This window comes from Cnephaeus nilssonii (genome assembly GCF_951640355.1).
Source record: "Cnephaeus nilssonii genome assembly, chromosome: 22".
Lineage (NCBI taxonomy): Eukaryota > Metazoa > Chordata > Mammalia > Chiroptera > Vespertilionidae > Cnephaeus > Cnephaeus nilssonii.
In genome coordinates this window covers 28,016,649-28,041,512 of record NC_137093.1, presented here as the reverse complement: position 1 = coordinate 28,041,512, position 24,864 = coordinate 28,016,649, and the positions used below count along the sequence as shown (strand labels likewise).

General features: G+C 62.1%; 1 protein-coding gene across 1 annotated transcript in view; it reads right to left on the bottom strand.

Annotated features, from left to right (window-relative positions):
• DNAH10 (dynein axonemal heavy chain 10) overlaps positions 1-24,864 on the bottom strand; it is a 56,569-nt gene that overhangs the window by 15,443 nt on the left and 16,262 nt on the right. Inside the window, exons 21-51 of the mRNA XM_079762385.1 lie at positions 24,500-24,733; positions 24,174-24,296; positions 23,248-23,481; positions 22,141-22,364; positions 20,993-21,262; positions 20,674-20,857; positions 20,063-20,197; positions 19,318-19,470; positions 18,570-18,758; positions 18,099-18,245; positions 17,436-17,627; positions 16,525-16,643; positions 15,393-15,551; positions 15,166-15,301; positions 13,502-13,624; positions 12,849-12,983; positions 12,419-12,635; positions 11,955-12,074; positions 11,725-11,870; positions 10,617-10,769; positions 8,851-9,111; positions 7,532-7,704; positions 6,469-6,562; positions 6,047-6,214; positions 5,488-5,676; positions 4,757-4,928; positions 4,236-4,439; positions 3,640-3,720; positions 2,111-2,308; positions 1,264-1,425; positions 346-520 (exon numbers count right to left, since the gene is read on the bottom strand). Coding sequence (XP_079618511.1) covers positions 346-520; positions 1,264-1,425; positions 2,111-2,308; positions 3,640-3,720; positions 4,236-4,439; positions 4,757-4,928; positions 5,488-5,676; positions 6,047-6,214; positions 6,469-6,562; positions 7,532-7,704; positions 8,851-9,111; positions 10,617-10,769; positions 11,725-11,870; positions 11,955-12,074; positions 12,419-12,635; positions 12,849-12,983; positions 13,502-13,624; positions 15,166-15,301; positions 15,393-15,551; positions 16,525-16,643; positions 17,436-17,627; positions 18,099-18,245; positions 18,570-18,758; positions 19,318-19,470; positions 20,063-20,197; positions 20,674-20,857; positions 20,993-21,262; positions 22,141-22,364; positions 23,248-23,481; positions 24,174-24,296; positions 24,500-24,733 — 5,270 coding nt within the window. The remainder of the gene's footprint in view (positions 1-345; positions 521-1,263; positions 1,426-2,110; positions 2,309-3,639; positions 3,721-4,235; positions 4,440-4,756; positions 4,929-5,487; positions 5,677-6,046; positions 6,215-6,468; positions 6,563-7,531; positions 7,705-8,850; positions 9,112-10,616; positions 10,770-11,724; positions 11,871-11,954; positions 12,075-12,418; positions 12,636-12,848; positions 12,984-13,501; positions 13,625-15,165; positions 15,302-15,392; positions 15,552-16,524; positions 16,644-17,435; positions 17,628-18,098; positions 18,246-18,569; positions 18,759-19,317; positions 19,471-20,062; positions 20,198-20,673; positions 20,858-20,992; positions 21,263-22,140; positions 22,365-23,247; positions 23,482-24,173; positions 24,297-24,499; positions 24,734-24,864) is intronic.

The window sequence follows — 24,864 nt, the reverse complement described above, 5'->3', positions numbered from 1 at the left end:
GGGCCTCGCCCTTTGGACAGCCCCCCTGGCATCGCCCGGGGCCCCCGGGGGCCGCTCTGCCGTCTGTTCCAGCGGGTGCTGCCCGCCCTGAGCCCGTTCCCACGAGAGGGCCGACTCACACAGCTCCCCCCACAGCCCAGTGGCCCCGTGGCAGTCAGCCTGGGTTCAAGGCCAGCAGGCCCTGCTCCCCACCAGCTGGGGGGCCTGGGGCAAGCCACCGCGCCTCCCCCCCCCCTCCTCTCCAGATGAAGACCATCCCCTCCGTGGGCCGCGCGAGCTCCGCCGCCACAACCGCGCTGCCTCCGGGAGTGACGGGGAGAGCCCAGCGGGAGGCGCCTGCGGTACCGGATCTCGGTCACGTCCGACTTGTCCAGCTTCTGCAGCTCCAGCTTGGCGGCCTCCAGGATGGGCATGACCTCGGCGAGGGCCGTCTCGGCCTCGGCCTTCTCCACCGCGATGATCTTGTTCTGCTCCTCGATGTCCATGGCCTTCTCCTCCGCCAGCTTCTTCTTTTCCTCCGCTGGGGGCAGGCGAGAGGCGGCTGGGTGTGGGGGACGGGCCCCTGCTTCCGAGCCGAGCAGCGGCAGCCCTTCAGGGTCGCTGCTGGGCCACCGGGGGAGGTGTGCTCCCGGGACGCCGGTCTCCAACCAGGACTGCTGCTCTGGCTGACCTCCCGGCCACGTCCCACCGCTCCAGCCCACGTGACAGCCCCGGCCTGCCTGCCCGGTGCCCGCGGGCACCAGGCTGCCCGCCCTGTCTCCGGCTCGCTGGGGCCTCTCTGCCTTTTCATCACCCCGTTCCCATGTGCATTCAGGCCCAGCTCCAAAGCCACTCCCCCCCGTGGCCTGCCCGCTGCTCCCGGCTCCTCGCTCTGTGCCTGCTTCATGGCACCGTCAGGCCTGGCCTCACAGCTCCCTGGCGGCTGGCTGGGTGGTTCCCTCCCCAGCACACAGCACCTCCCAGGCCCACAGGAGGTACACGGGTGGAATGATGTTCCCCCCAGATGCACGCCCACCCAGAAGCTCAGAATGCCGCCTTCTGTGGACGAGTGTCTTTGTCGAGGTGCTCAGTTAACCTGAGGTGACAGTGGGCCCTACTCCCACTGCTGTGTCCTGGTAGAAGGCCCCGAGGGCGCAGAGACGGAGGGAAGAGGTCATGTGACGACGGGCAGAGGTGGGGGATGCATCTATGACCGATCAATGCCCAGCCCTGCAGCCCCCAGGGCCCTGGAGGGGGCCGGCCTGCTGTGGGGGCCGCACTCACCGATGGCCGTGTTGGTGACGATCTCGTCCAGCAGGGCCTCGCAGGCGGTGGACTTCTCGGCCAGCACGATCTTCTGCTCGGCCAGCTTCCTGTTCAGCTCGTCCAGCTGGATGGAGGCCTCCTTCAGCTTGTCCAGCCCGCCCTCCAGCCGTTTGCACTGAGCTGCAGAGAGAGCGGCCTCCAGCAGCCAGGCGGCTGCTCCCAGCACCCGGGCCGGCACGCCAGTGGCCTCGCGGCGCCGGGCCGGCCTGGGCTCACCGGGAAACAGCCTCCTCATGAAATGGCAAGCATCGCTCGGCACCTCCACGGCCAGAGGTGTTGGCATCAGCCAAGATGAACATATTTCTGAAAACAGCCCTAGGTCTGGCCAAGAGTCGCAGCATTTTTAAAAAAGCATTTCCCAACAAAGAAAGTACGAAAGGACTTAAACCAGAATTCAGGTAGAGATGGCCTCTACGCAAAGATGCTAGGAGCGATTGTAAATTTCCCTCCCTGGCTCTGACTCTGTAACCTTTGCACAATGCATGGCTACCTTTGGGTGTCTTAGGCTCGTCCTGTTCAGTAAGAAATAAATTAGAAACTAAAAGCATCCGAACAGAGCGCTGCTGCTGCCCGGTCTCCGCAGTGCAGGGGCGCTAAGGGCTGAGCATCTCACAGCCCCACCCGAAGGGAAAGTACGGCGTGCAGGCCCTGCCCACACAGGAGCCCCTGGAGAGCAACACCCAGCCGGGTCTCGCTCCGCCTCGGCCTGCGCGCGCCTGACCTCACTCAGAAGCACCGCTCAGACAGGGTCGGGGTCTGGATCATCGTCAGTGACATGCCTGTAGCCACCCGCTCCCAGGCTCACCTATGTTATACTGAGTTTTCTCATCCAGCAATTTCGAGTACGTGTTAATGAAGTCAAGGTAGTTCTTGGGAGTTACGTAGTTGCTGCGCCTCAACTTCTGCAGAAACTGTTTGCTGAATTCACCCACGGATCCGTGGACCAGAACCACGTGTTCCACCAGATCTTCTATATGTTCTTCTGGGATCATCGTATTAGGCCCTAAAGAGGGAGGGACAGAAAACGTGCCTCCTCTCGAAAGGACAAGAGCAGTTCCTTGAAAAGTTAAGAATTCCCACGGGACCCAGCAATTCCGCTCCGGGCTGCGTCCCCCAGAGGAGTGACATCCGACACAAGCAGGTTCTCGGACGCTGACGTTCACAGCAGCGTGAGTCCCAGCAGCCAGAGCGGAAGTGACCCAGTCCATCCACGGACGGTGGGTGAGAATGTGGTCCATCCACGCAATGGAACGTCAGTCAGCCTGAAGAGGAAGGCGTGCCCGAAAGCATGCTACACGCAAGCAGACAGAGGGACCAGCGTCGTGTGCCTGGACTTACATGGAACATCTACAACAGGCACATTCGCAGAGACAGAACGCAGGCTGGCGGTGACCGGGAACTGGGGGAGGGGGAGGACGGGAACAGGTTCTGAATGGGCCCCCAGCTGTGGGTGGTGGTGGCGGCACAACAATGTGAATGTACTTAATGCCACTGAGCTGTGTATGTAAAAATAGTTAAAAAGACAAACTTTATGTTATATATATTTTACACCAAAAAAGTGATATAAAATTTTGAGCCAGTAAAAAACAAGAGCATTGTCACTTGCTGGTGGCCCCTCTGGGCCACGGGGCTGCTCCACACGCCGAAATGCTGAGAACGCGGACAAGCCTCCTCCCCTCCTGGCCCCTCCCCCAGACCGGCACTCCTCACGACAGGGGGAGTTATTTACTGACTATGCGTTTACCAGGTGCACTTTATGTCTTTACTCCCAGTTGTTAATCCTCTCCCGAGGATATTTTTCCATTGATGTTTAGAAAGAATGAAGGCTCAGTGGTTGAGTGTTGACCTATGAACCAGGAGGTCATGGTTTGATTCCTGGTCAGAGCACAGGCCCGGGTTTCAGGCTCGATCCCCAGTGTAGGGTGTACAGGAGGCAACCGATCCGTGATTCTCTCTCATCATGGATGTTTCTCTCTCTCTCTCTCCTTCTCCCTTCCTCTCTGAAATCAATAAAAATATATTTTAACACATTTCGGATGGATCATGAGAATTCCTGCTTCGTATTACACAGTGTTTTACAAAGTATCATACTTTAAAAAGATATTGGCTTATAAGAACATGTAATAAATAACTTCAAAATGCAATGGGTATTTAATTTTAAGGCGTGCCTTTAACATCTATGTGAAACGTTTTTTGTACTCGTTCAATAGAAACTTATCCAGCCACTGGGTAAAGCTAGCAATAAAACTACTGGTCCACAGTGTGTTAGAAGAAAGCGATGACAGACTGCTTTGTTATTCCACTAATGTGGTCCCCGTCCGAGCTGCCACTCACCTAGAAATGACTTGGCGACCGCGTGCAGGGCCTGGGGCGGCCAGGGCATGAACCAGTCGATGCCAGTGTTATTCACCAGACCTGGAGAGCAGAGAAACAGGGTGGCTGTGCAACCCGGACGCTCAACACTGACACAGCTTCCGTTCCCAACGAACGCGTGTCCGAGATCACGCAGCAGCAGCGGGTTGCTCAGGCCCAGCGCTGCTGACCCGAGGGGCAGTCTGGGCACTAGGATGTCGGCAGCCCCTGGCCTCTCGCGGGGGTGTACCTGCCAGCCCAGCGCTGACAACCCAGCGTGCCGAGGGCACTGCACCGCCACCGGCTGGCCCGGTCCTGGCACCGGGGAGGCAGCAGGAAGTGCTGCCGAGCGCACCCGGGCCTCGCCCTGGGACTGTGAGCCTGTCCTGCTGCCAGAGGACGGCACCCCCGGGGACAACACGCACAGGCGGCGCCTGCCGGCCCCACACTGCACAGTCCAAACCCCAACCTACGACACGCGTGTTTCCCTTGCAGGTGGAGCCTCAAGTCGTGCGTCGCTCCCCGAGGCACATGCCTGCTGAGGGGGCGCAGGGATCTGCACGTTCAGGCGGGCGCACCTGGGAAGTTCCGGCACCAGGTCCTCAGGGTGTCCCCCACAGGCGACATGCCCAGGACGATGTGCAGGTTGTTGGCGCTCTTGTTCACGAAGTACTGCCACACGGACTCCTTGGCCGGGCCCACGCCCTGCTTCAGCGCCTCCTGGCCGATCTGACCGAGGATGGACTCCTTCTCCTCTTCGCCGAAGAGCGCGGGCACCATGCCTGGGGACGAGGACAGGGGTTTCCCAGGGCCCCAGGAAAAGCCCAAACAGCAACTCTGAGGCCCCAGGCTCACCCCTTCGAGCCTCAGTCTCCTCACCTGTGAAATGGGAACGACAAATGCCTCCTGCTTACCTGGAGGGTGAGCACGAGCATCAGAGCAGGGCTCTCATCTGGGGGCAATTTCCCCTGAGAGACACTGACAATATGTCACGACTTATGGCGGGGGGGGGGGGGGGGCTGTCGTGCTCCGGCCGCACAGTCACACCCCGCCCCCACAAGCGGCGAGCGCCCGAAGGCCGGCCCCCGGGGAGCCGCACCTGAGGTGAGCATGTTGTTGATGAGCTCCAGGAAGCCCTCCTCCACCACGTGCGCGTCCGTGAACAGGAAGATGGTCGTCTTGTTCTCGATGCCCAGCCTCAGGTAGAGGTTCTTCAGGTCTTCCCGGAAGTTGCTCTCAGAGTAGCCGCGGCTCAGGAGGATCTCAAACACCTGCCGGCACGGAGCAGGGCGCTGCGTGAGACCGCGAGCATGGGGGGTGGGGGGGGGGCGGCTCCGTGACACAGAACTCGCGCGTCTGCAGGGACTGGACTGCCAGGGCGAGCGCCATCGGTGAGGGACGGACGAGCCAGGCCCACCAGGTGACCAGGCCGTTTCACACAGACGACTGAGTGAGAAACTCGGGTCAAAAAACCGTCTCATCCTTTGTCACACAAACCAGACCGCACTCTGAGCCTGCACACGGCGGGGGGGGGGGGGGGGGGGGGGTGCTGTCCACGCGGGCTCTGAGTGTGGAGGACGGGGTGGGAAAGAGACCTTCGGTTGTAAAATGAGCGAGCTGAGTGACAGGGAGGAAAGGAAAGCAAGAAACGAGGAGGCCAGGAAGGAGGCCGAGGACGAGCGAGCAGTGAAGGGCGGGGGAGCGGCACCCGACAGCCCTGACGTGCGTGCGCAGTGAGCTCCCGCGTGCCTGGCCGGTGGCGGAGGCGTGCACAGAACCGACCGAGAAGCCAGCTCCTCCCACGCAGACGGCCGGGCCGGGGGCGCGCACCTCGTAGCCGGCCGTGAAGGCGGCCAGCCTGGCCAGGGACTGCTTCCCGGAGCCGCCGACGCCCACCAGCAGCGCGTGGCCGCGGTCCAGGCGGATGATGCGGTGCACGCGCGTCAGGTGCTCCAGGGCGTCGTCGAAGAGCACCAGGTCCATCCGCGTGTTGCTCTCGTTGTACTCCTCCAGGATCTCCTGCGGGGACCATTCGGGGGTTAGGCGCGGGCTCCCTCCTGGTGTCCAGGAGGGACTGAGCGTGGAGGGGAGACTCCTCTCGGTGCCAGCAGGGGTTGAAGAGTGAAGTCACGTGGGTTTAGGGGCCTGAGCCCCGCATTCACGATGGAGGCTTCCGTCGCCGGCCGGTGGCTGAGCCCACGCTGGCTGCAAGGCTCCACTCGGGAGCGTGGCTCCCAAACCTGGCGGTGCACCGGCACCCAGGACCCTCCCAGGCTCGATGGAGGGACTCTCAGGGTGAGCCCAGGGGTCTGCGTTTCACACACTCCTCGGTCATTCCCACACACCCCAGGACGCGGAAACCGCCGGAGGAGACACCGCCCGCCCGCACCTGGAACAGGGCCTTGGCCGCCTCGTAGTCCTGGATGTCTTCGTAAATGCGCTCCTCCTCCTCGTGCAGCGCCATGCGGAAGTCCCCGAACAGGATGGGGTCCCTCATCACCACCTCCACGTCGTCCTTGAAGTACTCCGTGACCAGGTCTGCTATGTACTCTTGCACCTGCGACAGGGGCCAGTGACGACCCGAACCCCACCCGTGCGCCCGCACTGCGGGGGAGCTCAACCTGGGTCACGGGGCCCATTCCCAGCGGCAAGGCGCTGCTCGCCCCCCTCCTCGACGCCGCCCTCTGTCTTCAGTGTCTCTTCACTACATGGCAATACACGCGTTTGCTGCCCCCGCCCCGCCACGCCACGCTTGCCTCCCCCCACCCGGGACCCGCGGGCCGGGGCATCTGCGTGGCTCTGCGCACGGACCAGCTCCTTGTCGTCCTCGTTGATCAGCCGGTCGTGGAAGACCCGCAGACACTCGTTCCTCCAGACTCTCACCATCTGGGCCACCGTCTGGAACCTGCGATGGAAGGGACGCCATCAGCCGCGAGGCATCGGAGACGCGGCTGATGCTCCTGTTCCAGGTGGGTTCCTGGGTGCGGACAAGGACAGTCCCTCCGTGGGCCGCCCCCACCCCGCCCGCTGGGCTCACGGAAATGGGGCTTAATGGAAGCCAACACGTTCCCTGTGAAGACCATAAAGTGGTGTCCACAGCGCACCCTCCGGGAGGCAGAGAAGGGCGCTGTCTCTAAGGACACGTGTGGCACGGGATGTGCGCCTGATGGCTCCGCTGGCTGGGACACGGACCTAAAACCGGCACCGGGCACCGGCAGCGCCTCCTCCTCAGAGCCAGCTCCGTCCCGCCCGGACCCGGACCCGGACTTCCTCTGGTTTCTGGCAAAGAGCCCTCACACCACCCCAAATGCCTGGAGCTGCCCCCTCCAAGCTGCCAGTCTGAACCCCTCGAGGGCACCGAGTCGGTCTGGGCTGGTGGGAAGTCTTAATCCGTTTATAAGATGTGGATTCATGATGTGACTCTGCTTGCAAATCCACGTGAAGTGTTCACTGATGCAAATATACACGCACACAAAGAAATACACAAAATAAAAATGGAGAAAAGAAACACACAGACCAGTCTAGCTTGACAGAGAACACGTGTGTGCCCAGCTCCCATCCTGTGTGCTTGCTGCTCCCACAGACGCACAGTTCACCCATTTTAACTGCCAACAATTCCGGGGCAGGAGCGAGAGGAACACACGGGCAAGTGCAGACGTGGGGACTGAGAATGATAGGGCAGCAGCGCGGTCCGGCCCGGGACGCACCGTCCCGCCACCCTCTGCCCCGTCCCTCCGCCTTCAACCCCAGGGCGGACGAGGCAGCGGGGCGTGAGGTGAACAAGGCCCTGGAGACCCTCGGTGCGCCGAGTGCTCGTCTTAAAGGAACAGAAGAGCCCCTGCGGCGACACGGGCTGGTGAGGGCCGCGACTCACCGCTCAGGGTTGGTGAGGACCAGCCCGTGGAAGACGCGCGAGAGGTCGCGCAGGTTGAAGATGTAGTGGAACTTGGACGGGGTGGGCGGCAGGTCCTGCACGATGTCCGTGTAGAGCTGCAGCGTGCAGCGAGTCAGCCTGTCGCTCACGGCGACGATGCTCTCGTGGAACACCTGGAAGGCGGGAAAGGCCGTCAACGGTGGACGGCCAGAGTCCGCATGATGGAACGCGCTCAGCCGCGAACAGGAACGGAGCCGCCAGGCGCACCGGGCGGGTGATGAGCACACGGTGCCGAGGGAGAAGCCAGCCACCGAGGCCGGAGTGTAGGACCCCTTACAGGAAACGCCCCGACTGGGGAGGCCCACAGACACGCCGAGCAGGCGGGGGCTGCCGGGGCGGGAGGCCGCGGGGGGGGGGGGGGGGGATATCCTGGCACGAGGAGTGAGGGTGGTGGAAACCACTGTGAGTGGACTAAATGCCGCTGAGTGACGTACGTGCAAATGGTTCACAGAACGGATCTTACGTGCCGTGAGTCTCACCGTGACTTAAGAGGAGATAAGTTATCACAGAGAACCCGGCCCTGGTCTGCTCTGCCGCCCGTCACTCTGACTGCCACGTCCGCACGGTGGGAGCCACCCTCAGGCTGGGTGTCACCGTGCAGACCGCGCAGGTTTGAAAGCAAGTGCCTTCGGCAGGGCATGAATGGCCGGTGCCCACCGGTCCCGCTGAGCCCCCGGCCGTCCCTCAGATTTGCCTCTCCCGCCTGGCGCTGAGTGTGGGCCCCCTCCAGAAGGCCATGGTTACACGGATGGGCTGCACCCGTGGGGGCCCGGCAGTCAGCAGAACAGCAGCAGTGGCGTATCCATCGGCATCTGCTCTGTGCCAGGCACTGGCCACACAGCACGCGTCCCCTCCTCCCCCACAGGCCAGGGCGGTGGTGCCACGTGCCCTGCCCCAGGTGAGGGCGCCCAGGAGGCTCAGGGCACGTGCAGCGCAGCGTGGGGGCGGCCCCAGCACCGCGCCCGGCGCTTCGCTGCTGTCACTCAAGCCACAACCCAATCCCAGGGCCGAGGCGCTTCGGCCTCTGGGCCTTTCTTCCTAAAAGCCTATTGTTTGGGGGGTGCCCGGGTAAAAGGGTGAACATGATTGGGGCTGGATCACACTCGTTTCCCTCCTGGGTTTGAAAGAAAGAAAAACGTGTCCACAGGCGCCGAGGAGCACCGTGGCGGCCGGCATCGTGCCGAGGGCCGAGTGCACACGTCGCCCCACGCCTGCCCCACACGGACCCTCGTTAGTTCGAGGGCGCCGACAGCCGTTACCGAGGTGTGGCCTTGCAGGATGGAGAAGTAGATGAGGTGCAGGGACGCCTCGGAGGGGAACGGCACGTTGAAGACGCTGAACAGCGAGAGGAACCTCGGGTCCACCTCGTTGCGGCCGCCCCCCGCCTTGCCCATGGCGGCGATGAAGCCGAGGTCGCGGATGCTCTTGCAGTTGAGCTCCTTCCCGCGGTCGTACAGGAAGCCCTTCTCCAGCAGCAGCTTCAGCAAGGCGATGGGCTGCTGCGTGCCATACTCGTCCACCTGCGCTCGTAGAGGAGACAGCGACGGCGCCTTCGCCTTGACCCGCGCACGCGTGCAGCCTCAAGGCTTCCCCGGTCTGCAACTGCAGAGGCATTCGCCACGGGGCCCCCGAGACCCGGCCCTGGGGCGGGGCCGCACAGGGGGTGCTCCTCGCTGCGCAGCACCGAGCCACAGGCGCTGCTCAGTAAACATGTTGATTGAATGGATGGGCGGAGAAACATGGTGGACGGATGCATGCATAGAGGGGCAGACGGATGCGTGACAGAGGAATGGGTGAGCGGGCATGTGGGTGGGTGCATGGACGGATGGATGGCTAATGGGTAGATGCATAAGCAGGTTCACAGAGCACAGATGTGTGGACAGATGGGTTGATGGGAGGATGGACAGATGCGTGGACAGATGGATTGTTGGGAGGATGGACAGATGGGTGGACAGATGGGTTGTTGGGAGGATGGACAGGTGCGTGGACAGATGGATTGTTGGGAGGATGGACAGATGGGTTGATGGGAGGATGGGCAGATGCATGGACAGATGGGCTGATGGGAGGATGGACAGGTGCGTGGACAGATGGGTTGATGGGAGGATGGACAGATGCGTGGACAGATGGGTTGATGGAAGGATGGACAGATGCGTGGACAGATGGGTTGTTGGGAGGATGGACAGATGCATGGACAGATGGATTGTTGGGAGGATGGACAGATGCGTGGACAGATGGGTTGTTGGGAGGATGGACAGATGCGTGGACAGATGGGTTGATGGGAGGATGGACAGGTGCGTGGACAGATGGGCTGATGGGAGGATGGACAGGTGCGTGGACAGATGGGTTGATGGGAGGATGGACAGGTGCGTGGACAGATGGGTTGATGGGAGGATGGACAGGTGCGTGGACAGATGGGTTGATGGGAGGATGGGCAGATGCATGGACAGATGGGCTGATGGGAGGATGGACAGGTGCGTGGACAGATGGTTTGATGGGAGGATGGACAGGTGCGTGGACAGATGGATGAACCCTGCTTTGAACAGAGTCCTCTGGGAGGCAGACGTTCAGGAAGGATGGTGCTGTCTAAGTGATATAAACGTAAAGCCCAGGACTAAGCAGCTTTGCCCTTCTCAGGCTCGAGCTCCCGCCCCTGGGAAATCCAGAGGCTTCTTGGGGCGTGCCTGCCATAGCTTCGTGTATGTGGGGCCGAGGACAGTGCTGGGACCGAAAGCACAGCTCATTCGGAAACACCTGCTCACACACACGCTAGATGGGGCGCAGAGGCCGCCTCGCGCTGCGCTACTCCTGAGGAGCCGAGGAACCCCGTCCCTGAGGACAAGCCCCTCTAAGAAGAGCAGCCAGGGGGTCTCCCCCGCTCGCTCCCCAGCCCTGTGCCGTGCACACGCAGAATGAGACAGGTCTGACCACACGCGCTCTCACCGCGCGTGCACGCGCGCGCGCGCGCACACACACACACACACCAGCGCACGGCCCTGCCCCCTCCCCGCCTCGTGAACCCCATGACCTTGGGCATATTCATGTCGTCCATGAACACCAGCAGGCGCTTTCCCATGGGGGGCCCGTAGGTGTCCTTGGTGCGTTTTTCCACGTTGGCTTCTAAGTTTCTCTGGATGTCCAGGGAGGTGGTGCGGGAAGAGAAGTTGACCATCAGCACAATCTGAAACAGGAAGAGAGCGTCCCAAACCGTAAACGTCTGCCCAGAAGCCACCGTCCCTCACAGACGGCTCAGGATGGGACCTGCCTTCCTACCCCAGTGCGTCCGCACGGCATCCACTTCCCTCTCGACAGGCTGCAGAGGCAGCAACGAGCTGCCGCCTGTGAGCCGCGGGGACCACGTGGCGGGTCTCGGCCCTGCTGGGCGACCTCCAAGGAGCCCTGAATCTCCGAGGCCCGCCCTCCGCGGTGCTGGGAGCTCACAGGGCGGCGCACCGGGAGGACACGCAGAGGCAGTGGCAACGTGACAACGCGGTGTGCACGCGGAGGCGCCTCCCTGCCTGCGTCTCAGGCTACAGGCCACGAGGCCACGCGCAAGCACTGGCGCCATCCTAGGGCCTAACTGCCGAGAGGAGGGGGACGGCGGCCCCAGGTCCCCGAGTGGCCAGGGCCTTCGTGCTTCTCGGAGAATCGCTGTGAGTCCACTGATGGGTCCCCGGGCTTAAGGCATCAGTCACCTAGCGGGCTTGTGACGGCCCATCCTCAGACCTCCCGACGCGGCGGCTCTGGGTGGACGGAGCAGTGCTCAGGCGACGCTGCCGGACCGGAGGACCACGGCCTCAGATACACCGTCCGACCCAGGCGCCCGAGTGCACGCGCACACCCGCCCTGGCAGCGACCCTGCGCACAGGTGCCTGTTGGCTCGTGAGCCCAGAGGCCAAGTCCCAGCGGGGGGCGCAGCAGAGGGGGCTCTGAACGCAGCCTCCCTGGGCCTGACCCCCCAACCTGCAGCTCTGGCTGTGAGCATCCCTTCTGCGCCCCGTGACATCGTGGAGCTCGACAGCCCGTGCTGCATGCGCGGGGTGTGAGCGAGCCCGACCCTCCGTCCCCACGCGGCCGCTGTGAAGGCGCTGCCACGTAGCCGCCCCCGAGCTGGATTGTGACACAGTACCACTCACGTTGGTCTCTTCGCTCAGGTTTTTGAGGAAGTTCTGGGTGGTGGCCGTCTTCGAGGTGCCAGACTCGCCGACCAAAAGAACGGGATGCTTAATCCTGACCAGGCGCTCCAGCATCCAGGCCGTGCGGGTGGTGTCCACCGTGTGAACTGCGGGACACGGGACATCCCAGGGGGAGCGTCACGGACACGCCAGGGGGCGGAGCCACGGGACAGGGCCGGGCTCTCACTCACCCAGGATCTCGATGAACCTCTTCTCGCGGGAGTGCACGTACTCGGGGACCAGCTTGCTCCACGGGACCCACCTCTTCTGGGCGGGATCGAAGTGGAAGTCGTACAGGGTCGGGAGCTGAGCTGCAGGAAGCGACAGCCCACGCCACATGGGTCACAGACATGGAAACGCACCGTCGGCCCGGCACAGGCTTGCAATGAACGCACGCCTCTGTTCCTGGGGCAGCAGCTTCCTGGAGAACTCCCGACACCCCCCACCCCCTCTCCGCACAGATGCTGGCCCGGGGAGCGGCCCCCGCACTCGCTGCACACACACTGCGCCCGGAGCCCGCGCTGCCCGGCCCTGCACAGAGACCTGCTGCGCCCCTCCCTGGGATGCAGCCGCGGGCGGGCAGCCCTGGTCCCCCGAGGAGCTGCTGCTGGGTTGGGTGGGGAGAGAGACAGGTAAGCAGGCGACCGGGTCCTACCTGGCAGCTCCCCGGGTCGGGCCCACACGCCATCCAGCTCGGCAGAAGGCAGGGAGGCGAGGCGCTTGGTGCACTCGTCGAACCGGACGCGGCCGAAGTCCAGCAGGCAGGCGCCCAGCGAGCAGTACAGCGCCTCCAGGAAGAAGCACTCCAGCAGGTCGGGGTCCTCGATCTCCCCTTCGAGGAACGCGTCCAGCATCCTGGTCAGCTGGGTCACCTGGTGCACAGGAAGGTGCCGGGTCAGCGTGGACATCCCCCCACACCCAGCTCCGGCCACGGACCTGGGGCCCCAGGCCCCTGAGAGATGGGAACACATCACCCACCGTCCGGGCTCAGACGGAGCAGCCCGTCTCGCCAGGACCACGAGGAAGTGCTGTGCCTCCCCGTCCCGGCCTGCGGTGCTGGTCGCCCGCCGCGGGCTGGGCCTCACCATGTTCAGGTCCGTCTGCGGGACGATCATCTTCAGCTTCTCTCCCTGCCTCCCGTCCACGATGCCCTCCACGATCACGTCGATGAGGTAGGGCACGTACTTCTCAAAGAGGTTCTGCAGGTCGCCCTGCTCCGCCTGCGGGGGGCAGAGTCCCAGGCGTTCTCAAGGGCTCCGGGAGGAGGCGGGAGAACAGGTCCCGTCCGGCAGAACAGGGGCTCGTTCTCTCAGAGCTCAAGTGACGAGGCCGGGTCATCGAGCGGCCGTAGTCCACGATGGGCACGCACAGTGGCCCGTGGCTCTGCCCGTTCACGCACTGTGGCCACTTTCATGCCCACCGGCAGAGCTGAGTAGTCACAGAGGAACCATCCGACCCCCCAAGTCTAAAATACTGGCCTGGGGCCCTCACAGGAAAGAGAAAACGCATCAAGCCCCGGGCTAGATGCGCAGTCACTCCCCACCTCCCGGGCTGAGAGCTGTCTGGAAACCACGAAGCGTGTTCCACGTTTTCACCTAACTTATTGGTAACACTCAGTGCATAAGATCATGAACAGGTCCCCGTCAAGGTCATGGCCTTCAGTACACCCTCCTGGGCTATGCGAGCCCCGCCAGCCCCCACAGCCAGCGACAGAAGCTCGCGTGAGAGGTGGCTGCACCTTGTTCTGTATTTGCTGAACCCACTTCTTCCAGTAGGGCTGGTACTTCAGGTTCTTGGGGTCCACGTAGACCATTCCGCAGCGGGACACGGTCGCCGGGGAGGCGTACTGCAAGTCTCCCACCTGGAGGAGGGGGGGGAGGGGGCGCTCGTCTGCAGCTGCAAACAGCGGGGCTGCGTGCGGACAAGCCTCGGCCTGGCCGGGCTTCACGGCTGCGAAAGCCACACGCGCTCCCGCCCAGCACTTAGGGTTACCGTGGGAAGATGAAGGTCACCGATGCAGCACCTGCTAAAATGTTGTTACTGTAAGATTAATGTGGAAGTTAATAGGCTGGGAATATCTGACAAAAATAAAAAAAGCATAAAGAGGAAAATAGCTTAGTCCCAAACCCCACCACCAAGAAACAGACAGTGCTGTGGAGCGCTTACTTTTTAGTCTTTTTTTGTTTCCTTTAACCTAGTTGACGTTGGGTAGTATAAGACGCAGTAAGTACGCATCAGAGCAGCAATATTCACCCCCATGGCCTCCTTCCACCAACACAGACGCGGTTCTCTCTGCCCCAGGACAACGCTGCACAGACAGCTGGGACGGCCCGGCTACAGCGGGGGCAAGGCCCAGGCCACAGCGTGACACCGGCTCAGAGGGGGCAAGGCCCAGGCCACAGCGTGACACCGGCTCAGAGGGGGCAAGGCCCAGGCCCACAGCGTGACACCGGCTCACAGGGGGCAAGGCCCAGGCCACAGCGTGACACAGGCTCAGAGGGGGCAAGGCCCAGGCCACAGCGTGACACCGGCTCAGAGGGGGCAAGGCCCAGGCCACAGCGTGACACCGGCTCAGAGGGGGCAAGGCCCAGGCCACAGCGTGACACCGGCTCAGAGGGGGCAAGGCCCAGGCCACAGCGTGACACAGGCTCAGAGGGGGCAAGGCCCAGGCCACAGCGTGACACGGGCTCAGAGGGGGCAAGGCCCAGGCCACAGCGTGACACAGGCTCACAGGGGGCAAGGCCCAGGCCACAGCGTGACACCGGCTCAGAGGGGGCAAGGCCCAGGCCACAGCGTGACACAGGCTCAGAGGGGGTAAGGCCCAGGCCACAGCGTGACACCGGGGCTGGCAGTGTCTCAGCAGGTGGTTATGTGAAGTGAAGCTGACAGAGGAAGAAGAGCTGGCTAAGTGTGTACGTACAGGCACCAGAGGACCCGTCAGAAGAAACACGTGTGTGCCCTACCTGGTAGGTTCTGCCCAGGGGTCAGAGCATCTGCCCTTGGACTGAAGGGTCCCGGGTTCGATTCTGGTCAAGCGCATATTCCTAAGTTGCAGGCTCCCTGGCCTTGGGTGGAGGCATGTGTGGGAGGCAACCAATCGATGTGACTCTCTCACATCAATGTTTCTCTCTCTGTCTCTCCCCTCCCTTCCACTCTCCCTAAAAAAAGTCAGTGGAAAAAATATCCTCCGGTGAGGATTAACAAACAACAATCCCCCATAAAAAGAAGGCGCAAGCGTGAGCAGCAGCCGCGGCTGGGACGCAGTGCAGAGGGTGAGGGAGGGGCCGGGGCACAGAGTGCTCAGCACGCACTCCCCGCACGGTCTGAGCTTCTGCCATCACCTAGCCTGTCCCACTTCGATGAACAGCAAGACTTCTGTCCAAAGCGATGTCTGTCACTTGCCTCGAAGAGCAGGGCACAGTGCGCCTGCAGCCGGATGCGCTCGCCGTTGGCCAGCGTCAGCAGCTTGTTGTCGTCCATCACGGAATTCATGTTCTCCACCCACAGCGCGTCCACATCGCCGTCGAACAAGATGTACCTGCAGCCACCGACCAGACGTGAGCCCGAGCCCGGGGTCCAGCAGCTCCCAGCCCTGGGGCCCCGGGGAGCGTCCCTCCCCAGAGACGCACTTCCGCTCCTTCTTGTCCGTCGGCTTGTTGATCTCCCTGAAGATGTTGGACAGCACGCCGTCCGTCCAGTCGCGGGTGCTGGGGTCCAGGATGCCGTAGAGCTCGATGACGCTCACGGCCTTGGGGTTCAGGATGTACAGCTTGGTCGTGAGGCCCAGCCTAAGTCAGAGGAGAGGCCTCGGGAGGGCTGAGCGCGTCGGGACTAGGCGCTCTGATAAAACGCGGTCCACGCTCTCCCCGGCTCCCACTCCGTAGAGGCAACCACCTTCCACCAGAGCCACGGCCCCAGCACAAGGGAAGTCCCGCTGCGCCTTCCGGGGACCAGGGGAGGCTCACGTGCACACACACGTGTGCTTGCCCTGTAAGGGATCTAACAACGATAACTGAGGAGTGACATGCAGGATGCTGGGCACGGCCCGCTCACAGTCAGGAAGCCACTGCGCTCTGGTTCCCTCGTAAGAAACACGAGACGATGTGAGAAGTGACGTCGCTCGTTAGGTTTCAGACCAGCGAGGAGGGTGAGGGTCACAAAGATGACAGGCTCAGCCTGGGTCCTGCTGCGTGTCCTTCTAGCCTCCAGCTCCCGCTTAGGACACAGGGAGCGGCGAGAACGCCCATTTGGCAAGGAGACATCACGCCGCAGGTCATGACCTTGTAAAAAGTGACCTTAGGAGTGCGAGGTCACTTTCCCGCCAGCGGCGTGGCCCCTGCAGGGCTGGCGGCGATGAGGCCTGTGGGGCGGGGACTCTCTGGTCACCCTGAGGCCCTAAGTGTTTCTAACGCTGGGAGGCCTGCTGACTCCAAGAGTCACCTGACACCAAGAGAACAGGACGTAAGTGACCTTGGAACAGCCTCACAAGAGAGTCTGTGAAATACTCCCTCACAAACAGCCCTTCAGTCTGATGCACGAGAGTCACTGGTTCACCTTCTAAGACATGTTCAATGAACCACAGTGAGGCAGGGAGGTGCGATGACTTTAAAGGGGTGTTTGGGACAAATTTAACCTTCCGAAGATCAGAGCGCAATGAAGGACAGCAGCAGGAAGGCCCCGCCGCCAGGCCCCGCCCCGCCGCCAGGCCCCGCCCCGCCGCCAGGCCCCGCCCCGCCGCCAGGCCCCGCAGGGCATACTCACTTGGTCTGCGCCTGACACAGGGTGTTGATGACCACGGACTTGCCCCCTCCCGTGGGCCCCACCACCATCGTCGTGTGGCGGGTTAACATGGTCTCGTACATCTGAATAACTTTATCCACCTGGGGGACCAAGTTCGCAGCTGGGTTAAAACACATTTTCTTTCAATAGCTCCATTGAGCTATGACTCACACACCATACAATTCATCCGATAACAGTGTACAACTCAGTGGTGCTCAGTGCGTCCCCAGGCTGAGACCGTTACACGTGCACTCTCACCACCTCCTCAGAGGACCCTGCACTCACCGGCCACTCTCCCCAGCCGCTCCTCCCGCCGGCACCCACTCATCCCTCTGTGTCCCTACAGCAAGGCCACTTTAATTTCTTGGTAAGTGTGATTCGGGGTCGGGGGCGGTGGGCTGGGAGAGAACATTAGATGGTTGGATCCCAAACAAAATACTTAAGTTCTCTGATGACATTATGCCCCAAAAAACCCAAAACCAAAAAACCTGGACGGTGGTCCCTCCACACCATGGGATTCTGTTCACCTTAATAAGGAAGGAAGCCCTCACACCCGGGAGCATGAATGCACCATGGGGCATCATGCCAAGGAAACACAGCAGACATGGGAGGACACAGATCGTGTGACTGCGCTGAGAGGAGGAGCTGAGGGGGCAGACTCATAGACAGGAGGTAGATGGCGGGTCCCGGGGCGGGGAGGACGGGGAGTCACTGTTTAATGACAGAGCTGCAGTCGGGAAGATGAAACGGCCTGGAGGGGATGTGCCCAGGGTCGCGGACTGGACACTGAGAGTGGCTCAGAGGACACCTTCGATGGTATCTGTATTTGGCCACAACTCCAAGGAAATGACAGAGAAAGGAAGGAGCCGGGAGCTCTGGGGTCAGCCCTCTACCTGGACCGGCAGGACCACGAAGCCGTTCTCCTCGAACACTTGCTCGACCGCGTCGTTGAAGCTGGGGTAGCGGACACGTGGGCAGTCCAGCCCGGGAAACAGGTCGGAGATCAGGCCGAGGAACAGAGGGACGTCCTCAAAGACGAACTTGGGCAGGTTCATGTCGCGAAGCGCCCGCATCAGCACCACGTCCTGGCGGAAGGAAACACGGACGTCTCGGGGTGTTTCCCAAAGGCCCGGGGCTGGTCTAGGAGCCCTCTTACAGAACGCGGGTGCGTTTCACACCGCAAAGCAAGTGTGCCGCTGCAGGACAGACACAAAGCGCTTCCCCAGGGCACAGGCCGGCGCTGACCAACTGCCTCCAGGTCAGCTCCACGTAAAAAACCCAGCCGCACCTCTCGCGTAACCGCAAAGGGGGCAACACGCATGTCCATGCCTCGAAGAGCTGCGGGTCCCAGCCTGCACCCGCCACCCTGCACACCCCACAGGACGCCTCACACACTTAGGTTCTGGGAGACCCTGAACTTGACCTTACAGCCATCAGGCCAATTAGAAGCAGACAGGCCACATCAAGGCCGGAAAGCAAATGGCACGGCAGCTAAGACCGAAACTGAGCCGCCTGGCCCGTCACCGCCGCCCGGCGCTGGGCACACGCGCGCCCACCTCCTTCAGCTCGGAAGAGCCTCTCTTCAGCTCGCCCGCCATGACCAGCACCGACTTCAGGGCTCGGAGCCCGAAGTCGTAGTGATGCTGCTTGGAGAGCTGCTCCCGCGCCAGCTTGTACAGAACCGTCATCTTCTTGGCCAGAGTCTGCGGGGAAAGATCGGGAACAATCAAGGAAGGAAGTGACGCACAGCGTCCACGTGAAAGCTCCCTGCAGGCAGGCAGGGCCGCCTCTGCAGGACACTAGCGGGCCCCTCCTCCTCACTGCGGCACGTCAGGGGCTGGCTCAAAGGACACCCGGGCGGCGTGGCCCGGAGCTGAGTGCCGACCCATGAACCAGGAGGTGCCGGGTTGTGGGCTCCATCCCCGTGAGGGGTGTGCAGGAGGCAGCCAATCGATGACTCTCATCACTGATGTCTCTCTCTCCCCCTCCGCCTCCTCGCGCACAGGGGTGGGGTGGGGGCAGCTCACCTTGGCCGCGAGGAAGCCCTCGGAGAAGAGCATGATCTCGCAGATCTGCTGCAGGTCGGGCACGATCACCACCACGGGCCTGAAGAGCGCCTTCACCGACTCGGGCAGCTCCGTGCGGCCCGCGTAGCCGGGGTTCATGGTGATAAAGATGCCCATGCGCGAGTCCAGCGAGATCTCCTGCCCTTCGAACTGGAGGACAGGAGAGGGGGTCGGGCGTCCGGCCTGCCCACCGCAGGGGAAAGGAGGCTGGTGGGGCTGTGAGCCTATCCGAGTCCCTGGGCACCAGGTGTCCTGTGCTTGGGGCCTGTGTCTGGGGACAAGCCTCGGCCGGCCCAGGCTGACCTGAATCAAGGCTCTCTCCCCTGAGAGGTGGGGGAGGAGCGCAGCCTGGGGCAGGAGCGCAGCCTGGGGCAGGAAGTCAGCGTTTCCCGTCCACGGCCATTCCTCCTGAGGACATTCCTCCTGAGGACGTGTGGACTGGCTGAACGGTCACCTGTGAGCCATCGCTCTGGGACGCGAAGGGCCCCGAGGACGGCCTCCCCCTTACACAGCATCACGTACCGAGAGCGCTGCTCTGCTTGCCTACAACAAGCTCCCAGAATATTCCTTAGTCTTCAGTTTGGGGAAACCCAACCCTGTCCGTTTAGGAAACAAAACCCACCGACGCTGGGTCGGGGAAAGCCTGTCTGACGCCATCACAGTGGCCCCGCAGTATCGCCCGGGAGTGCGGCCTGGCCCCGCTGCTCACCTGGAACGTGGTGAGCTGGTGCATCAGGGCGTTCCGGATCGTCTGGATCTGAGATGAGATGACGGACAGCACAGAAGCGTCGATCCGGTTAAACTCGTCGAAGCAGCCCCAGGCCCCACACTGAGCAAGGCCGGAGAAGATCTTGCCGACGGCCTGGAGAGGGACAAGGTCAGGACAAGGTCAGGACAAGGGGGCTCACCTTTAACGTGGTGGGTGGCACGCGATGGGCACTCCCAGAGGGACAGGGAAGCAGCCGCTGGCCGCCCACTCAGGGATCTTTCTGGCAAGACTTCTGAGGCCCCCCGCGGCCAGCCCCCACTCACAGGACTTGACAAACTAAGAACTGTGATGGGAAACTCAGGTTTCTGGAGTGTTCTTCAAATTCTGGAAAACCTAGCAACACTGGGTCCACTTCTCCAACTGGCTCCCAGGAACCAGAGCCGGCCGGTGGCCCCTTAGCCTGAGCTGTGGGCCACAGTCCTCACCCTGCTCTACGGCCTGCCAGCTGCCGTCATCAGCATCTACCTGCCTCTGCCGGGCACCGAAGCCCAAGACACCTGCTCCACATGCTGCTGCCAAAGCAGAGCCGGGCCAGTCCCGAGACTGCGGCAGCACAAGGTTTTCTCCTGCGCCGCCCGCGGCCCCACGCCACGGCATGGAAGTGCGTGGGCGGAGCGCCTTCCCGCCGAGCCCACCCGCCCTCTCTGCCCAACGAGATGGCACCGGGAGGGCGCCAAGGCCTTACTTTGTAGTCCATGCCTTCGCCGCAGTTGGTGACAACACAGAGCAAGCCCAGGGCTTTGGCCAGGTCCTTGGTGGTCTCGGTTTTGCCAGTGCCTGCGGGGCCGGCAGGAGCTCCACCCAGATACATGGACAGCGCCTAGAAGCCAAACGCAGAACACGTGTTGTCTGATTCCTGCGAGGAAACGTGTCGCTTCCCCGTTCAGCACCGACGCCTGAGACGCGGGGGTGGCAGGTCCTCGCCCGCAGCAACGCGAGGAAGGTCTGCCTTCGCTCTGCTGGCTCCGAGCGCCCCGCCGTGGCTGCGTCGGCGCCTCCCTGCCTCCACCCCACACCCTCCTCCCGCATCGCGTGCCCTCCCGCTTCTCACACGGACACCAGGCACTGGATCGGGCCCTGACCCAGGATGTTCTCGTCCCAGCCCCTTAGCACTAAGTCTGCACGGACCCTGTTTCTAAGTAAGGCCGCATTCTGAGGCTCCACCGGACATGAACCCTGGGGAGGACACTGGCAGCCCAGGGCTCGGTCACCATCACCACGGCCACGCGTAGGAAAAACACAGGCCCACGGGCAACGGCGACCACAGGAGCCCACCGCCCGCCGCTGGCCGGTCACCTGCGTCAGCGTCAGGTAAATGCGGTCGGTGAGGGGCGTGATGACCAGCCGCCCGTTCAGCCCCATGTACTCGTAGCCGTAGCCGAAGGTGCCCGTGCACTGGCGGATGTTCAGCTCGTCCGGCTCGCGGTCCCAGTAAAAGCGCAGCTGGCTTTCCCACTCGAACTCCTGGGCCTCGAGGATGCTGGGAGGCGAGACGGAGCGGGTGAGCGGAGAGGGAGCCGGAGGTGGGGAACGGGAGGCGGACACCCAGGGGCAGGAGAGACGGCGAGAGGGGAGACGCAAAGGCCCCGTGGAGGCGCCGGCGCCGGGGGCCCACCTGCCCCTGATGAACGAGTCCACGATGTCGCGGGCGTGCACGTCGATGATGAGCACCGTGTTGTACTTCTTGCGGTCGTTCTTGCCCAGCTGCATGGTGATGCGCGTGACCAGCTCGTCGATCTGCCGGTGCATCTTCCGGCCGTAGCTCTTCATGGCGTGCTTCTCGCCCGCCTGCACCTGCTGGAAGACGTCCTCCACCTCCCAGGTCCACCACACCTGGCAGGCGGCCAGCACCACCATGCCCTGGTACAGCAGCATCCAGTCCACCCTGCGGAGAGCAGCCGCGCTCAGACCGCTGCCGCCGGCACCCGGCACAGCTCCCCCAGGAGGCCTTCCTCTCATGGATCGGGACCAGGGCCGGCAAAGGGCAAGATTCAGGCAAGTACACGGTGGCAAAGCTCTCCTGGCAAGACAGGAAGCCCGGCCGGTGTGGTTCAGTGGTTGAGCATCGGCCTATGAACCAGGAGGTCACAGTTCGATTCCCGGTCAGGGCACATGCCCGGGTGTGGGCTCTATCTCGTGTGGGGTGTGCAGGAGGCAGCCGGTCCATGATTCTCATCATTGATGCTTCTCTCTCTCCCTCTCCCTTCCTCTTGGAAATACATAGAAATATATTTTTAAAAAACAAATAAATATAAACAAACAAATAAATAAAAAGATGGGGAGATACCAGGCCAACACATGCATGCCAAGGGGGAGGGGGGTCTTTGGGTGCAGAAAGGGGTGGCGTGGCCATTTCTCAATTCATCAGGCTGCATCCCTTCTTGTCCGCCAGCCAAGCACCGGGCACAGCGCCGCCCTGGAGGAGGGCAGTGATGGCGCAGATGAAACCAACGCGGCTTCAAACTCCCAGGACTGGGAGCGTGAGACGACACGCCCAGCGGTCACTGCTCCGCAAGGGGGTGGTGCCGGTCCAGGTCAGCTTTTGAACGTCATCTCGGACAGTGCTGAGCCCAGAGCCAGGGCCCACAAACTAACAGCTGGACGGATAGAGCCCTAATGTACGAGGACCTCCTATCCGCTCACAAGAGCTAACTGCCCTGTGGTCGGGAAATTTGCAACGTCAGTCAATCCACCCCCAGCCCTTAGCGTGAATCCATCTGACGCTCACTGTGATGAGGGGACACGCGGTCGCCGTGGCCGTACCTGCTTCTGTCCTCACAGTATCTAAAAATGGCCTCTTTGGTGATGAGCCGGTTGGTTCTGCGCATCTCGTTCAAAACCGCCGTCATCCAGTCCTCCACGCGCCCCTCGGCCCGCACGGTCTTGCGGAACTCCATGACCTCCCCTTCTGCGGAGATCATGGCGGACACCAGCTTCTCCCCGCTGTCCCCGTCGTTGAACCTCAGCGCCGCTATGTTGTCATACATCTGCAACACAACGGGAGCGCCCCGTGACACGGCGCCAGCTCTGCGGCCCAAGAGCAGCCTGGGGGGGGCACACGAAACGCACGACCTTCGCCCAAACGTCCGTTCACAGGACAGATGCACGCACACGGGTGCTGCCGTTTGTCCTGCGCCGTGCAAAGGTCTGCAGTAAAATAAAGAGCCCCAGCCAGTCGCTCAGTGGTTAGAGCCTCAGACTGAAGGGTCACAGGTTTGATTCCCGGTCAAGGGCATATACCTCGGTCGCAGGCTCGATCCCCAGCCCGGATCAGGGCATCCGTTTCTGCACCAATCGCTGTGTCTCTCTCACATCCATGTTTCTCTCCCTCTCCCTCTCCCCCTTCTCCCTCCTTCCACTCTCTCTAAAAATCAATGGGAAAACATTCTCAGCGGAGGAGTAAGAATACAAAGAAAGAGGAGACAGACTCCCTCTGTCATCGGAGGTTCTGGAGTACGTGCTGGTATGGAGAGGTATGTGGACACATGTACGAGCTGAACACAGCAGAGGGAGAGCCAGGGGCCGAAACGCCCGAGGGCTGAAGAATGAGACCCACTGGGTCACGTGGGCAGCTGCTGCTCCTCTCTGCGGAACAAGCACAGCAACGGCCCTGACAGAAGAGGCTGGGAGGACCGCGCCAGACCGTGCGCGAGGCCGGCACGCCACACCTGCCGCTCGCCACCGGCGCCGCTGCCATTCATCAGAATCCCCAGGCCCCGGGAAAAGGAGCTTTTAGGGCCTAACGTATACACCGGGCAGCGTCTCAAACCTCTGGGCTGAACTACAGTGTGAAGGGAACTCGGGGAAAACAAACGCAGGACCGAGCCCACGCAGGGACCCCCCTGCCCCCCCCTCGGAGGCCTGGCCGACCTTGATCATGTGCTCCTGGACGCAGAGCGGGTCGCTGCTGCCCAGGATGCTGAGCAGCTCGTCGTCGGAGATGAAGAAGAACCGGGGGAAGGCGTTGCGCTTGGAGTCCAGGTAGTCGTTGAGGCTCTTCTGGCACTTCTCCAGGCCCTCGCTGATGTGCTGCAGGTCGGGGAGGCGGTTCGGGGCCTCGCAGCATCTCTTGATCACGGGGTCTTTCAAGGTCTCGGCCATGATCTGGACAAGGTCAGAGGACAGAGGTCAGACACTTGCCTGCGCCCGGGCTCGACAGAGAGAGACCCACACACCCCAGGAACCACGGCCTCTGGGGAGGCCAACTCTCAGGGGCAGTTTCCCTTCGACACCTGCTGCCAGGCGTTCACCCTGAACGTGGGAACGCGTCAGGCACAGCCTGCGAGTTACCGACGAACACAAAGAATCCGGTTCTCACAAGATGTCCCGTCACTGGACAATAATCAGCGAACGTCAAGCCACGCCCGTGGAGAAAGGCATTAAAACACTCCCTCAGTTTCGTGGTATAAAACACAAGTCTCCTTATTATATATCCTAAATTATGACATAAAATTACATAAAATGCCACCTGTAATTGCTTCCTAAACCTACCTACATAGAAGAAGTTATTTTTAAATGTGACATACAAGTGGCCACGTTCAGGGGATGGCACTATGGGGAGGACTGTGGAAGATGCATCTTTCCTACATTTCCCAGTTTGCTTTTTTAAAGCAAGTGTGACTTTTATAATAAAAATAAGTAAGGACTCAGAAGAGCCACAGGCCAGCAGCTACAGCTCAGACAGGGTTTGCGTGGGGCAGATGGAGGTCACACAGTGACGGGAAGCATCTGGAGGCTGTGAGCGGACGGGACCCCACATGGAAGTGCGGGGCGGCTCGAGCCCCTCTGCCACTTGCCCTTTTAAACACTTTGTCGATGTTGTCGAACTTCTTCGCCTCCTCCGGCAGCTGCGAGCGGATGTCCCCTCCGATGAAGATGCTCTCCAGGTACATCCACTTCCTCTGCACCAGCATCCAGATCTGCGCGCACAACGTGACCGTGGCCCGGGCGCCCGGCCGCAAGGTGCATGGGGCACCCCCTCCCCAGCCCGGGAGTTTGTGGGATGTGCATGCCGTGTCCCTTAGAACCATTTAACCAGCAAAGGAAACACCCGCTGCACCCCACCAGCAGCGGTGGGCCCGCTCCCCTGCCGGGCTCCCACCACCCCCCCCGCCGGCCTCACCTCGATGACCTCGCCGATGAGCGAGAGCGTCTTCTCCCACTTGTGCACCGTCTGCAGGAAGGGCCCCACGAAGCGGCTGCCCGAGATGCTCTGCAGGTTGAACGTGTTGTCGTCGAGGCACTGGATGATCTCGTCCACGGACCCCAAGATGTAGCCGCGCTCCTGGGTGCCCTTGAAGTACTTGACCACGGAGAACTTCATGTTCTCCCACGTGTCCAGGATCTCCTTCACGGCCTGCCGGGAACAAGGGGGAGGGGGGCGGCTCGGCCCGGAAGCGGAAAGCAAACAGGACCCAGCCCAACGCAGCCCCCGAGCCTGCCCGGGGTCCCCCCTCAGCCCGGGGTCTGGGATGGTTTCAGAATAAG